This window comes from Sycon ciliatum, chromosome 1, assembly GCF_964019385.1.
Source record: "Sycon ciliatum chromosome 1, ocSycCili1.1, whole genome shotgun sequence".
Lineage (NCBI taxonomy): Eukaryota > Metazoa > Porifera > Calcarea > Leucosolenida > Sycettidae > Sycon > Sycon ciliatum.
The window spans coordinates 51960361-51976164 of NC_088643.1; the positions used below are offsets into that span (position 1 = coordinate 51960361).

General features: G+C 47.2%; 1 protein-coding gene across 1 annotated transcript; it reads right to left on the reverse strand.

Annotated features, from left to right (window-relative positions):
• Nucleotides 1-4064: 4064 nt before the first annotated feature.
• On the reverse strand, nucleotides 4065-14925 carry LOC135805258 (uncharacterized). Its single transcript, XM_065319274.1, has 3 exons — nucleotides 12687-14925; nucleotides 8190-8254; nucleotides 4065-5383 (listed from the first exon to the last, which is right to left on the reverse strand). The coding sequence occupies exons 1-3, from the start codon at nucleotides 14393-14395 to the stop codon at nucleotides 4065-4067; spliced, it is 3093 nt and encodes a 1030-aa protein (XP_065175346.1). The 5' UTR covers nucleotides 14396-14925.
• Between the last annotated feature and the right edge of the window lie 879 nt (nucleotides 14926-15804).

The window sequence follows — 15804 nt, forward strand, 5'->3', positions numbered from 1 at the left end:
GCCCAAAAGAGAACAAACACCTTTTCAGTTTTGCTTGCCTCGTGGCAGCGCATTCCTTTCTTCACTTCAGCCATGGCTGCCAGTTCTGCTGTGCAATTGCTGACAGTAATCTGTCTCGAGGTAACCAAGGAGGATAAGGAGACGTTCAAAATCAAATCTGGAAAGCGTCTTGTGGTTCTCGGAAGACGTTTCATCAGTGCGTGGGATGAAAGCAGAAATTGCAGAACGAGAAAAGTTCAGCACAGTTCAAATCTGACGAGTCAGGTACACCGACACTCTCTTTCGTTCGACGCCACAAGGATCCCCTGTTTGGCTGGCCATTGCTGCCAGTAAGACGTTTGAACAGTTTCATCAGAGCGAGGGATGAAAGCAGAAAGCGGAGAACGAGAAAAGTTCAGCACAGTTCCAATCTGACGAGTCAGATACACTGACACTCTCTTTCGTTCGACGCCACAAGGATATCCTGTTTGTCTGGACAAGAGCTGCCTGTACCACCGTGTCAAAAGGCTGTCCAACTACATGGCAGGACGATGACTGAGGTAAGGAAGCTTTTACTCGTTTCGATTGGTCTGCTGTTCTGTCGTAATATGCTTGAATTTTTTTTCCATTTTTCAAGGAGCATATCGCGTTTGTTTGATGTTGCTTGAATGAATGCCCTAAAAGTAATCAACCATTTCGTAATAGTCCTCAAGGACTGCAAGGACTTTGCATCAATCGTATACGATCGTCTAGCTATCATCAATTATTATTTTGTTTCATGAGAAATGTATTTTTATCCCTATGATAATTATGTGAACTCCACGACACTCTTCCTCTACTAGGCTCTAGTATGATGTCAAATACAATGGGATCCACAAACGCAGTGCCAGTGTACTAGTAGTAGTAGTAGTAGTAGTAGGAGGATTTCTTGTATGCCGATGACAAGAAAAAGCTTCAAGCTAATACATCATGTACTCGTATTCCATGAAGTAACCGTTTTGATGTGACAAACATGACACTGTGTCAGTGAAACTGCCTTGTGACAACAAATCATTGCATTTCCATCTCGGGGAAGACTGACGGACGGCAACGCTGTACAGATTGTTCAAATCATCTCATTTCAATTTAGTTGCAGTGAAGTGAAACACTGTGTACACTACATGTATGGTGGTGTGTCTGTGCGTCTTGAGTGTGCACAAACGATCTTATTCCTCGTATTACTAATAGATTATTGTCCCCGCCGTCACCTGTTCACAGGTCTTTGAGTGGATGGATTTTCATTGAGCATCACATTCGTTGAGAACTTGGTAGTTGTGTGCTCCCATGCATCATTAGGGTAATAAGCGTATCCTTGTGCTATCTATTTGTTGCAGGTGTGCTGATCTTCAGAAGCTTGCGGAACTGAGTGCTGCTGAACATTTGCATGGCCATGAGCAATGGTGAAGCTTGCTATTGCAGTCTCAGCATGTGCTAGTATTATGCTGACTACTGCACTATGATACTCTCTTACACTACTACATGTACATGTATGTAAACGTGCGTGCATCCGCCCACGGCCACGTATGCATTCGTTTCGTATAATTATTTGTTATCCCTCTTGACTTTACGTGTAAATGGGTGGATGTTTGCATGGCTGTTGGAGTTGCGTGTGTATTGTGTCTCTACTCTTTTCTTGGTGTTTTCTTGGCGTTGTATAAGTTTGTGTGTGTGTGTGTGTGTGTGTGTGTGTGTGTGTGTGTGTGTGTGTGCGCCCGCACAATAATTTGAAAACAAATAATTAATCCTTGGCTCTCCATTATTATCTTTCGATTCTTGGTTTTTTTCTAGGTATTTTCTTGGCGTTGTGTGGGTGTGTGCATGTGTGTGTGTGTGCGTGCACAATAATTTGGCAACACTACATGATTGAGATATTGTAATTTGCAGCGTCTGCGAAGAGACCACTTGATTTGAGAATGGTGTTTGTAGGGTTTTTCATGTAATGAAGTGGCTGCAGTGGCGCCTCAATACTAATTTTTTTATCTTGAGAAGTGAATGATACCATCAAGGAAACTGCTTGAAGCTATCGAGATAAGGAAGCGCAAACCAGCAGTCAATTGCGATGACGGCTGGCGCCTAATTGACTGATTGGATGTCACCGGATCGTCACTGGAATCGACACCCATCTCCTCGAACTACCACTGGACTTTACCACCTGACACAGCACATACACATACTTTGCACATACACCGCTGTCATATACATAGATCGCCTTTAGCATTCCCACACTTGAAAGTGTTCTTGTACGTGCTGTGATAGTCTTACTAGTCTTCTTTCTTCTGTTTAGGTCACCTTACAGGTGATGATTGTAAACTTTAGTGTTAGTGTTAGTGTTAGTTTTCTTGCCAAATTGTGTCTGTGTGTATGTGTGAGTTTTCTCATCTTTCGTTTTGTTTAGGTCACCTTACAAGTGATGATTGTTTAGTTTGCTGGCCTTGCCAATTGTGTCACCATGATGTGTTAGTTCTAGAACATTCATCTGCCTGCATTATTCGTCTTTATATTTCGTAATTTGGCCTCCCCTTCCTCAATGCCCTGATGATGCCCAATGGGCGAAATATTGGCAAAGTTATTTATTTGGTGCAGCTGAGAGCCTGTTGCCGGAATGGCGGTGTTTTCAAGTGCAAGTGAATGATGTAAAGGATTAAAGGGAGAGGCCGTTTTCTGGTTAATATTCACTGCTTACAGCAGATCATATGTCTAATTTCGAACTCTGGATAGGGGATGCCTAATTGGCTGGACTTTATACAGGAAGTGTTGTCCACATAAAGACTTGTTATAGTTGATTTCAAAGTTTGGACTCCGTACAGTTGATTTTGGACCAATGGACACTATATAGGGGTGAAGCCAATTGGCTGGACTCTATACAGGGAGTGATGTTCATCTAAACTTTATGCTCACAGTTGATTCCAAGTTTGGACTCTGTACAGTGGATTTTGGACCAATGGACTCTATATAGGGGTTGGACATCATATAGGGGCTGGACGCTCTACTGAGTCCAACATATATATTTATCACTCTTCTATATCGACCTCCACTAATTCTCGTGATCCTTGACTGGTCCTATATCACCCATATCGCCGCAATATCGACCGCTTATATCGACCGCTTGTATCGACCACTTAGGCATTGTAATCTTTCGACTTTGGAGGGACTTAGAAATTTTCTCTCCACTTCAAAAAGAAAAATTGAAAGAAAGAAGACAAAGGAAGAGAACAAGCAGGATTCGAACTCACAACAGTATGAATCTCAAGCAACCCCTTATACCACCCAGCCACTGTGCTGCAGATGCTGAACTCTGTTGTTCTTACAGTGTTGTACCCAAAATAGGCAACATCCTATGTACACTATAGTACAAATGCTATTCTAAAAAGGTTAAAATGGCTCATAAAGGTTCAAATTTTGGAGTTATGGCAAAGGAATCGTGATAAATAGGATATTGACCTCGACTTTGGTCTATATGGGAAATATAGGCCTCGTAAAAGACCTCGGCGGACCTCGGTCTTTTACTCGGCCTATATTTCCCATATAGACCTCGTCTTGGTCAATATCCTATACATATCAAAGACGTGACTGTGTTGATAGCGGAGGGTGTTAGGATGACTGCAGCAGCAAATGCAGTTTAGGCCAGGATACTACATGCACACACACACACACACACACACTTGTCAGATCATTCTATTACTCAAATTCCACACAGTGCACGCCAACACAGAAAGCATGTTTCCAAAACGTACACCCCTATAACCGCATTTCCTGGCGCTGTTATCTTCTGATTTGGTGCTCCTGCCGACATTGTCGTGTTTGAACTGGAAATGCTCGTCCAATAGAGCAGTGTCTGTTTAGTTGCATCCACTGACAGGTTTGGTTTGCTTCTTGACATTCGCCTTGTAGCGAAGCACATGCAGGTTGCGATTGCCGGACTGTGAGAATGCCTGTTCACAGCCCGGGATTGCACACTGATATGGTCTCTCACCTGTGTGTGTTCTCTTGTGGACGGGTATTGCTGATGGGTCAGAAAAAGGTTTTTCGCATCTGTCGCAATGATATTATGGCTTCTCCCCAGCGTGTTTTCGGATGTGTACAGTTAGACTACTCTTCCGCGAGAAGGCGTTTCCACAATCCGTGCAACGATATGGCTTTTCACCGGTGTGCACTGTCATGTGTCTTTTGAGCTCCGACGGATATGAGAAACTCGTTTTGCATTCCGGGCAGACTAGTTTGGCATTGGCTGATTTTGCATGTTCTTTAGTCGACAGCTGCTGTCCAAGTAAGTTACTCTGTGGTAGTGGCTCGTTGAGGTCGTGTTGATTTGGTAGCATTTCCGGTAAGCTCGGGAGTTGCGGCGTATGGAGATGTTGTTCTCGTTGCGGGTCTCTTGCTAGTAATGGTGATAGCAACACATCACTTCCACTCGAAGAGGCAAACACATCATGAGGTAATCCTGTATTTGCAATGCATCCGGTGCCGGTAGAGACTTGTGACGAGGACGCCGAAATTGTTGCATCACCCCAGCTGTTGGGTAGGTTAGGCTCAAAGAGTGGTCGGAAGGGGAATGGTGTCGCTGAGTTATCAGGGTGTTTCATTGCCGGTAGCTGACCAAGTAAGGTGCTTTGTGGTAGTGGCTCCCTGAGCTCATGACGACTTTGTGGCATTCCAGGTAAACTTGGAATATGATGTGGCTGGAGACGTTGTCGTCCTTGCCTTGGCACTGCCATCGCATTCGTGTCATCCAAATGCGCAAACACATCATGTGGGAATCCTATATTTGCAAATGAACCCACGTCGGTAATGACTTGCTGCGGGGACGGAAAGCGTGCTGCATCCCCCACGCTGTTGGATTTGTGTTGGTCATTCGGCATTAGCCTAGGGGGAAGGTTGGGTGGCGCCGAACTTAGGTCGAAGGAGAATGTCAAGGCTGGATTTTCTGGTTCTTTCATTGATAGCTGTTGTCCAAGGACGCTACTCTGTGGTCGTGGCTTACTGAGGTCGTGTTGGCTTGGTGGTATGGCAAGTAAGCTTGAAATATGTGGTGGTGCTGATATCACCTTACTATCACACAAAGTCGCCAACACATCATGATGTACGAGTCCTGTATTTACATTGGAGCTCTCGCCCGTGGACACGTGTGGCAAGGACGGAAAAAGTACTCCATCACACAAGTTGTCATAGTGCTGGTGATCCTTAAGCTGAAGATTTGGTGCCGCCGAACTTTGAAGGGAGGAGAATGGTGTCGGTGCGCTGCGTGTTTGGTCTTGTGGAACCAAAGCGTTGTGAGCGTAGGGGTTTGATGCAACACCACTCTGACTGAGTTGATCAAAGGTAAAATGGCTCATCTCTCTTGACTTGCTGTTGTCCATGGCAAAGCCTAAAATACACAAGTTGAAACAGAAACAAAATGTAGAGGTTCTGAACAATGGTTGCAGTGAATAGGCATGAATCTGGGTGGTGGTACGAGTTAATAGGAAGTTGATGGTAATGAGATACGATGTTGAGATGCAGGTGGGAATATATCTCAGTTAGTGGTGCTGGAGTTGTGCAGGACTGCCTGATATATACAGGTGAGGAACGGTAATCGTTAGGGGTGTAGGTGTGTAGTTTAAACATAGGTGTTGGTGTGCGTGGAATATGGACGTTGCAAATATGGCAAGTCATGCTCGATGGGATATGTGTGTCAGGGTAATGGTGTGCTGTATTAGTCTGCCACCAGCTGAAGGTGGGTGAGAAGTTGTAATTTGAGATACGAAGACGTTAAAAATGCCAGTTCACAGCCCGGGATTGTGCACTTGTATGGCTTGTCACCTGCGTGTTAACTTGGTGGCATTTCAGGTGAGCTCAAGATGCGCTGCTGTTGGGCATGTTGTTGTTCTCGTTGTAGAGCCCTTGCTAGGACGGGTGATATGAACACATTACTACCACCCGAACGTGCAAATACATCGTGATCTTGTCCTGTATTTACAACGGAGCCCATGCCGGTGGTGACTTTTGACAAGGACGGAACGTTCGCTGCCTCACTCAAGCTGTTGGCATCCAGCTGATGATCCGGAATTTGGTTAAGCTGGACATTTTGAGTCGCCGATCTTTGGAGTGTCTCTGAGCTGTGTGATTGGTCATGTTGAACCGAAGCGTTGTGAGTGTAACTGCTTGCTGCGACATCACTCTGACTGGGTTGATCAAAGGAAGGATGGCTATTCCTGTCTGCAATGCTATTGTCCATGGCAAAGACTACGCACCGAAGTCGGAATATAACCAAAATCAAGAGGTTCTGAACACTAGTTGCAGTGAATATGCAGAATTCTTTGTAGTGGCCTGAGTTAATAGGCAGTTGATGGTGCTAAGAAAGGGTGATACTGTGAAAGTGGAAATATCAAACAGTTAGTGGTGCTGGAGTTGTGCAGGGTAAGTGTTGCGGGTCGATGCAGGTGAGAAAAGAGAAATGATCAGAGTGTACTGCATTGTGTTGTATTGAATTTATTTTACTTCGGTGGCTCAACAGTACAATGTACAACTACAAAGAGGCCAGGAAAACCGGTCAAAAGGAGATAAGTGCGGACTGGAAATCAGGGTTGGTGTGCGTGGAAGGAAAAAAGGTGACAAATGTAGCAAGTCATGGTAGATAGGGTAAGGATGTCAGGAGAAGTTGTGACTTCGGCTAAAACTGAGAAGCTGTCCAGTATAATAGAAATTAGCGGGTGCATGGAGAGGTATGCATGCACTGTGGCAGTGTTAGAAAGGACCGAGATTCAGAGCCAAGGATAAATTCATAGAAAAGAAAAAGGGACCAAGGAACTACGAGCTACGCCATTATGTCCACTAACACCACCTTCCCCTCCTATGTTATCATAATACCTTAGAACCTTCCAAGTTGGCAGGCTGTTGGAGTGCGCATCCAAGTTGCGCTAGAGCTGACAGCCAGTTAGTTGTGAAACGTCAGTACCGTCCGTCAGTGTCGTGCAATGTTATCGCATGAGCTGCGAGCCCGCGTTAATCTCTTTACATAAAGTTAGGTGGCATGTGGCTTTGCAAACTGCGAATTTGTAGTTAATTGTCTATTTGGCTATTGGAGATTCACGCATCGTGAACGGGTCTGGTTTTCTCTTTTCTTTCTGAGTACTTTGGTAGATATGACCAGGGAGTAGTACACTACACGAAACTACAGCTACAAGACACCATCTTCGTATGATTACTGAAGTGCGAAGTTGCTTGTTGGGCGTTTGCTGTTTACCTTTTTAAAACAATAAGGATTCAGTTTCCTCTGGTATTTCCACAGCAGTTACAGTGTTATCCGCGTAGCGAAAGAAAACGTCTCAGTAGATACTGTGTCGATTTTGAAGCTGTCCATGTTGATGGCGGCTAATGTAGTTCAGAGTTGGCTTCCCATTGCCAACCATCCTTTCTGCTGTAGAAACCAGATATAGCAGAATCCTTATTGAGAAATAACATGCGTATCTCTATTACAAGCGCAGTCTCTTGTAGAAGCCCAGTCTCTATTATAAGCGCATTCCAAGAGGGCTTCGAAGATAAACAAGCGCAGTCTCCAGTTTAAGCGCAGGGCTTTTAATGGAGGAATGTACGGATCGTGTCCATGCAGGTTTGACATCACAAAGTGTCACATACCCAAATGCTGCGCACTGAGTACAAACACCAAGGCTGCCATATTCGAGAACGGGTCGGATGTAGGTCGTGTATATTAATAATAGGCTGGAAGCGTTCATTGTGTCGCGCGTCTTGTGGAGTTGGTGTAGTAGTTTTTTGGCTTTGTTGGTAATTTATATGATGTGTTGGGTCCATCGCATATCGTCTTGGAGTGTAATGCCAAAGTGCCTATGTTATTGGACCTGCTACAGCAGAGTCGATTGGAGCGTGATGTGGATGATATGGTGTGGTTGAAAGGAAAGGACGAAGATTTTCGTGATGTTGACGAGGAGATGTCAATCCTTCAACCATCGTCTGGCTGCGTCCACGGCACGTTGGAGGAATGCAGCTGATAAATCCCTCGTGTAATGTGTCGCGATGAGTGCCGTGTCATCGGCAAACTGGGTGCATTTGGAGTGCGAGTTTGTACATGCTGGGGGGAGGTCGATCGTGTACACCAGGAAAAGAAGGTGCCCCAGGACAGAGCCCTGGGGTACTCCAGCTGGAATGGATTTCCATTATGAAAAGGCGGAGCCAACCTTGACGCGTTGTCGGCGGCGAGTCAGGTAGCTTGGAGGCCAGCATGCCAAACTCCGTCAAAGGCCTTTGATAAGTCAAAGACGCATGCTGACACAATGTGACGGGCATCTCGGCTGGCGGAAATCTCATGGACTAGGCGGGAGAGCTGTATTTCAGTGCTATCCTTAGATCGAAAACCAGATAAGTCGGCCGGTAGGTGGGGCTCAATGTGGGCGTTGATGAACAATCCTCTCCTGAACCTTGCTGACAACGCTCAGGAGGGAGATTGGCCTGAAATTGGTTATCTCTGCACGAGAGGTTTTCTTGTGTAGAGGACTGATAGTGGCGTCGCCCCAGTCCTGTGGCTGCTCGCCTCGCGAGAAGGACTCATTGCAAAGCGTTGCGAGGGAGCACAATAATTATTTCCTCTGCAGTGATCTCAATCAATTTCGTCGGGATGCCATCGTACCCAGCCGACTTCCGGAAATCAAGTGCGTAAAGGAGTTTTCTGACCTCCTCCAGGGTGGTGATGATTTCCTTCAGTTCGCTTCCGATGATGCGCGACACGCCTATCTCTGGTACGGCTTAAGTTTTGTTGGTCCGGTGACGCACTTCTGGCTTTCAGAAATGAAAAAAAGATTATAAAACGCTTCCGCCTTTTCTCCATCTGATCTAGCCAATGTTTCGTTTGCTAAAATACATGTACTGTGTACTGCAGATCCGATGTGACCACGTACCAGCGCGCTGTAGCGCATAAATGCATGTGTGTACCGCGTATCCATGGCTGCATGGCCAGCGCCCTGGGACCGCTAGACGTGCGACTGGATTTCCATGTCCACGACAGTAGGTGGAGGTCCTTGAACGGGGACGACCGCAGTGACGTCAATAACTTGTACAGGTTTCGCTCCTGCACACCAGTTACGTCGCCTTGCGCGGGAGCGGATACAAAGGCGGATTTGGCTTCTCTCAGCTGTGTAGTGGTCCTATTGCGTTGAGTAACGAACGCGATCCAGTTCTCAGCGCTTTGAAAGTTTGAGTTCTGAGATACTGATCATGACGGTAGAGCTGATACTTGAGTTGAATGCTGCAAAGAAGCTGTGAGTCATCCATGGTCGCCGACCTGGGCGAGACTGGTGTTTACGTCGTGGTGCGAATTTAGTACAGTACAAGTATGCTCTCTCTCTCTCTCTCTCTGTTTTTGGTGGACAAAAATATCTCTGGCGTTGATTGCTTTCTTGCTTCGACTTCTGCCGCGCCTTTGTTCTCGTACTCCCCTTTATGTACAAGTGTTGTGCAGACCCTTCCTTAATATAGTCTGTCTCATTTTGTCCTGAGATGTTTTGATGCATAGTGATTATGACGCTCATCATTCGCTCCCTTGTCACTGGACAGTTCCGTCCGTTTGGTTTTAGCGAATTCAAATAAAGAAAACAAACAAACAAACAATGCTGTGTTGGTAAGCGAGTGACGCGTTTGCTGTGCAGTGAAGCCGTGACCCTAGGTCGGTGGAGCACATCAGACCCCGTCACCACGTCCACGATTCATGCCTGCGATGCTGCAACGCTGCTTTGCATGTCATGATTGGAAGCTGTGGCCTTAGTAAAAAAAAAAAAAAAAAAATGCCAATGCGACCAGAGTTCTGACATTGATAACTGCGGAATTTCCTCAGCTGGTGGCAAAAGCTGCATTGAGCCCAGGGCTCCTTTCAGTGCGACGACGCGATCAGGGTCCCAGTTCCAGCGCCAAGTTTCGACGTGTTGCTGGGGTGTTGGTGCTTGTGGTGTGCATGCAATGGACACATGTCCTCCGACGAGTACATGATCTGACGCTCCGACAGGATTATATGATGTGACAGATAGGTCTTCTTCTGGTACGTCACAGTGGAGATGACTACGTCGAGGCAGGATACAGGTCGGAAAAGACACGTGCTGGTTTGGTTGGTTGGTTTTCATTTCACTTCGCTCATTCAAACGGGATGACGGCGAAGGCTTAGCCTAGTAAAGGCTGTGGAAGCACATAGTAAGAGAATAGGATACTAATAACTGCGAGTAAACGGGGGGGGGGGGGAGAGAGAGAGAATACGATGTATGTGTGATGCTACGTGAGGATTACTGAACTGCAAGGGGAGGGAGAGCAGAGTTATCAGCAGCAACTCGAACTACTACTCCCTACAGGCGTATGGTACATATGCATGCTTAAACTCAGGTAGCCGGGTAATTGTGCGGACCTCACCAGGGAGACCGTTCCACACCAGAGCACCAACAACAGAAAATCTCCGCTAACCGCGGCGGCTACGGTTTTCCTGGCTTAGTAGGCCGGTTTAATCCTGCAGTATCCAGTAGGTCGCCAGCTCTATCAGTGGGAAGCCATGAGGTGTGTTTTGCGTTCATGCCTCCTACCAATAGAAACGGAGAGTTCATATAGCACATGTAACAGGTTTAATCAAACTTGAAAAGTAAGAGGCCTGGTTGAGCGTGCCTCGACCAGTTATATGCAAAATGTGATAGTATACATGTGGCAATGGCGCCAATGAAGGTGCTAATAGACAGGCGTAAGACGCATGAGGTGCGAGGGAGTGTAAAGTTATAGAGAACAGGGGAAAACTGTTACATCATCCCCCTCCTATGGAGAGGAAGGAGCTTATAACCCAAATGCTCAAGTGGAATAGAGTACAATAAGCGCAAACATGTGCGAGACGAAAAAAAGGCTTCGCACTGAAGTAACACAATAAGACGACTGAAACTCCATGCAAATAAAGTGTAATAAGCTCAACAAATGTGTAAGGTGAAACTAGAAGTTCAACTGCAAAACTCAGCGGGCAGAAGCCAAGGTTTTGTACTTCTGAAGTGGAACAATGTCATTACCAGATTCATCCAACAAATAATGTTCAGGCTCCCAAGTGGCATCAGAGTAGCCTTGCCACTTGACTAGGTACTGAAGCTGATTCTGCCGGCGGCGGTGACTGAGAATGTTCTCCACCACATAGCGGGCATGACCATCAAGGTCCGTGATAGGCGGAGGCGTAGGCTGTCTCCTATTAGGAATAGCGTTCTTCTCGTAGGCACGGAGTGCCGACACATTAAATACCGGGTGACAGCGGCTGGTATGAGGCAACTTGAGCTTGTAGGCATTCGGGCCGACCACGTGGGTTATAGGAAAGGGGCCAAACCACTTGGGGCGTAATTTATGGGATGGTCGGTCCCGAGCTTCAGGAGTCAGGAGGAAATCCCGGTAGACCATTACCAAATCTCCCACCTTCAGCTTTCCCTCGACCCTTGTCCGATCTGCATAGAAGGCCTGACGAGCTTGAGCTGCCACTAGCGCATCTTGTGAGATCTTGACCGCGTCTTGTCTTGCTTGCAACCAATCAGCTGAATCTCTGCCTCCCTGAATAGGGTTGAGGAAGTCGGGTGGCGCTCTGGGATTTAGACCGTAATTTAAGAAGAACGGTGTGTTTCCTGTAGATGATTGAGTAGCGCTGTTGATAGAAAACTCACAGAGAGGTAGGAGCATATCCCAGTTATCTTGTTTATGATTTACAAAAGCCCTCAGCACATCCTCTACTATTCTGTTTACTCGTTCAGTTAGGCCATCTGTCTGAGGGTGATTGGCAGTACTAAATGCTAGTTTCGTTCCTAAGCGATCAAACAATTCCTGAAAAAATGCTGCCGTAAATCTTGCGATCACATACAATACTAGAACTCAAACCATGAAGTCGAAATACATGTTGAATATACAGATCAGCAATTCCTTTAGCGCCAATACTAGAGGAAGTAGGTGCTAAATGTACACACTTTGTCAAGCGGTCTACAAATACATATATAGCATCATGACCTGTATCGGTCCTAGGCAAACCCATGATAAAATCCATCGAGATATCCGCCCACGGCTGACTGGGCACTGGTAAATTCTGCAAGAGACCAGTTTTTAGCTGGCCGCCTTTAACTCGTTGGCAGACGTCACATGACTTGACAAACGCCTTTACATCCAGTCCCATTCTGGGCCAATAGAAATATCTAGAGAGTCTGAAATAGGTGCGATCTCGACCGGGATGCCCCGCAGTCACACAGTCATGGTATTCTTGAAGCAGGGCGAGTCGGAGTTTGCTACTCTTTGGAATGCATAACCTGTTCTGTGGTGAAGATCTGAGATAAAGATAACCGGGTGTTTCATTTAGAAGGTAACGGTCGTGCAGATTGTCATGGCTTGAATTTTTCAGTCTCCTGATAATGGGAGCAAGATCCTTGTCGCACTTGTAACCGCTGACAATTAACTGCGCTAAGTCTGGATTAATCTCTAGGGTATGCTCTATGGCATTCAACTGAATGTTAGGAGGATAGGATGACCCGCCTATTTCAGAATCACTGAACAGATCTGGACGGCGTGAAAGCGGGTCGGCAATGTTTTTCTTTCCTGGTTTGTGAAAGACCGTAAAGTCATAGTCAGCTAAAAACTCTACCCATCTTGCCTCACGCTTGGTGAGAGTCGGTTTGGTTCGTAAATAGACAACACCCATATTATCAGTCATCAGGTCAAAGTGGCGGAATAGATAGATTCTCCAGCACTTTAATGCAAATACCACAGCCAACGTTTCCCTCTCGGCCGCAGTATAGTTGCGTTCTGCAGCTGACAGTTTCCGACTACAATAGGCTACGGGATGCAAATCCATATCTTCTCCCTGCTGCAGGAGCACACCCGCCACGGCAAAGTCACTTGCGTCAGTTTCTACCATGAAGCTTTTCTCAACATCGGCCAGTTGCAACACTGGCGCCTCGAGTAATGCTGATTTTAGAGACTCAAATGCCTTCTGTCTAGCAGCGCTCCATTCAAAGCGTGAATTTTTTCCGGTGATTTCTTCTAATGGACGAGAGATGGTCGAGTGTGGATCTATGAACCTTCGGAAATAGTTTGCAAAGCCAAGAAACTTCCTCACATCAGTTACTGACGACGGAGTTGGCCATGTTTCCACAGCACTTATCTTCTTGGGATCAGGGGAAATTGATGTGCCGTTGATTTTATGCCCCAAGAAGAGAACTTCTCTCACGCCGAATTCGCATTTAGACTGTTTGCAATACAGCTCACTATTTCTAAGTGTTTCTAGAACTGTTTGAAGATGATGCTGATGATCTTCCCAGGTCTTGCTGAAAACTAGAATGTCATCCAAGAATACTACAACGAATTTTCGGAGATGCGGTTGCAGAATAGAGTTCATGAGTGACTGAAAGGTGGCCGGGGCATTAGTCAGCCCGAATCCCATGACTCTAAATTGGAAGTGGCCGAACGGCGTATTAATGGCCGTCTTAGAAACATCCGAGTCTTGAATTCTGATTTGATTGTAGCCTGACCGCAAGTCCAACTTGGAGAAATATGCACTGCCCTGGATCGTGTCGAATAAGTCATCAATATTAGGAAGACAAGCTTTGTTTTTGATCGTAATTCTATTCAATTCTCGCCAATCGCACACCATTCTCAGAGTACCATCCGACTTTTTCACAAAAAACACAGGTGCACCGTATGGCGACTTACTTGGCTCAATGAATCCCTTCTCAAGTAATTCTGATAGCTGTGACTGGAGCTCGTCCATCTCTGGTTTCGGCAGGCGGTAGGCGGGTCGAGACGGTGGTCTGGCTCCATCTTCTATCTGGATTTCATGGTCGACTGGTCTCTTCGGTGGAAGCTCATTCGGCAGCTCGTCTGGAAATAAATCCTGGTACCTCTTGAGCAGGTTCTGGATGTCTTGTTGCTCTGATTCCTGGAGTTGTGGCCCGGAACGATTCTCCTCGTTTGCAGCAGTGACCCATGCAAGAAACCCCTCGGCTCCACTCCTCAGGGCATGACGAGCTTGTCGGCCACTGATAAACATGCTTTCCACAGATGGCCGGTCGGCTGTCGGCGGGTTAGCTGAAGGCAATTTGGCAACAAAGGGCTCACCGTCCAACTGAACTTCGTTCGTACGGAAGTTGATGCTGGGGTTGTTCCTTGTAAGCCACGGCTTGCCAAGAATAGCGTCGTAGCGAGTCAGGGGATACACAGTAAAGTGCTGTTCCTCACTGAAGCCCCCGACTGTCACCCTTAGCGTGCGTGTGGAAATCTGCGGGACCTCGCTGGTCGAGCCGTCCGCCAATGTTACGCTCAGCACTGCTGAGCTTGCATCCGTGTCAAGATGATGCTTTCGAACAAAACTGTCTGCAATGAAGTCATGCGTCGAACCGGAATCTATCAGCATCACTGCACGGCGACCGCCGATCTTTCCCTGTATGCGCAGTAGGTCGTGTTCAGGTTCATTGCCGACGCTGACGTTGCTGACATGACACCTTTCTGCAACGGGACAATTATTTCCTACAGCTATGGGTGTCTCCGGCTCCGTAGGTTCCTGGAGAGCAACGTCTTCAACCTCCAGAGCTCCGAACCGGTTAGCGACTGGTACCGGCGTGGGCGCTTGGGTCGTCGCCAGTAAGCGCACCCCCTTTCTTACTGGCGACCAGCGTTTGGGTAGCGCTGTCCACCCTCAGTACAGTCTTTAGCGAGGTGGCCTGGCTTCCTGCAAGCAAAGCAGTGTCCCATTGCTCGCAGTTGGACACGCTCTTGGTCCGTCAGCTTGCGGAGGCCCTGACCACGGAAGCTGGGCACGGAACGCGACTCTCTACTGGCTGGTGGCCCCGACGCCGGTGGCCCTGACGACTGCTCCACGGTGTTTGCTGCCATGACAGCTTGCTCCAGGGTACGTGGATGCTCACGCATGACCTGTCGCTGGATGTGCGGCACTAGACCCCTGACGAACAGCAGCGCTCTGGTGTGGTGGTCGATTTCCGGCACTTGCAGGCTGAGGCGAGTGAAAGCAGCAATGTATGCGTCCAGCGACCCGCGCTGCGCTGCGGAAATTAGTCGCATACGCGATGTTTCCTCGTTGTGCCGTGGTCCGTACACATCGCCAAGTGCCGCTTTCAGAGCAGGCCAGTCGGAAAACACTTGGTTAGCTTCCAATGCCGCTATCAACCAAAGACGAGCGTTTCCAGTCAAAAATCCTGCCGCGTAGTCGACCCTCTGTGCCGCATTTGGGAGTGCCAACGACCGTAGGGCCATGTCCATTGCAAACGTCCATTCTTTGAATGTAGCGGAATCTCCTCCAAACACATGCGGCTCTTTCGTAAGGCGGGGTGTTGGCTCCCACGGTTCCGAGTTCGGATGTATCGTTCGGTTTCCTTGGCTAACGCGCTGAGCGGTCTTGATATCGTTTATCAGCCGAACGACGAGTACAAGGAGCGTAAGCAGAGCGACCAGAACACCTGCCAAAAGCAGAGTAGTAACCATCCTCTGCTACCAGTGTAACAGGTTTAATCAAACTTGAAAAGTAAGTGGCCTGGTTGAGCGTGCCTCGACCAGTTATATGCAAAATGTGATAGTATACATGTGGCAATGGCGCCAATGAAGGTGCTAATAGACAGGCGTAAGACGCATGAGGTGCGAGGGAGTGTAAAGTTATAGAGAACAGGGGAAAACTGTTACAGCACAGACCTAGACAGGGCTCCAGTTTTTGGCAGAATGTGTACGGATCTGTGTTTGGAGGAACGTAGGAGCATCCAACTGTAAGTAATACATTCGGTAGGTCAAGTTCAAGCCAAAGCTTTTTGAAGT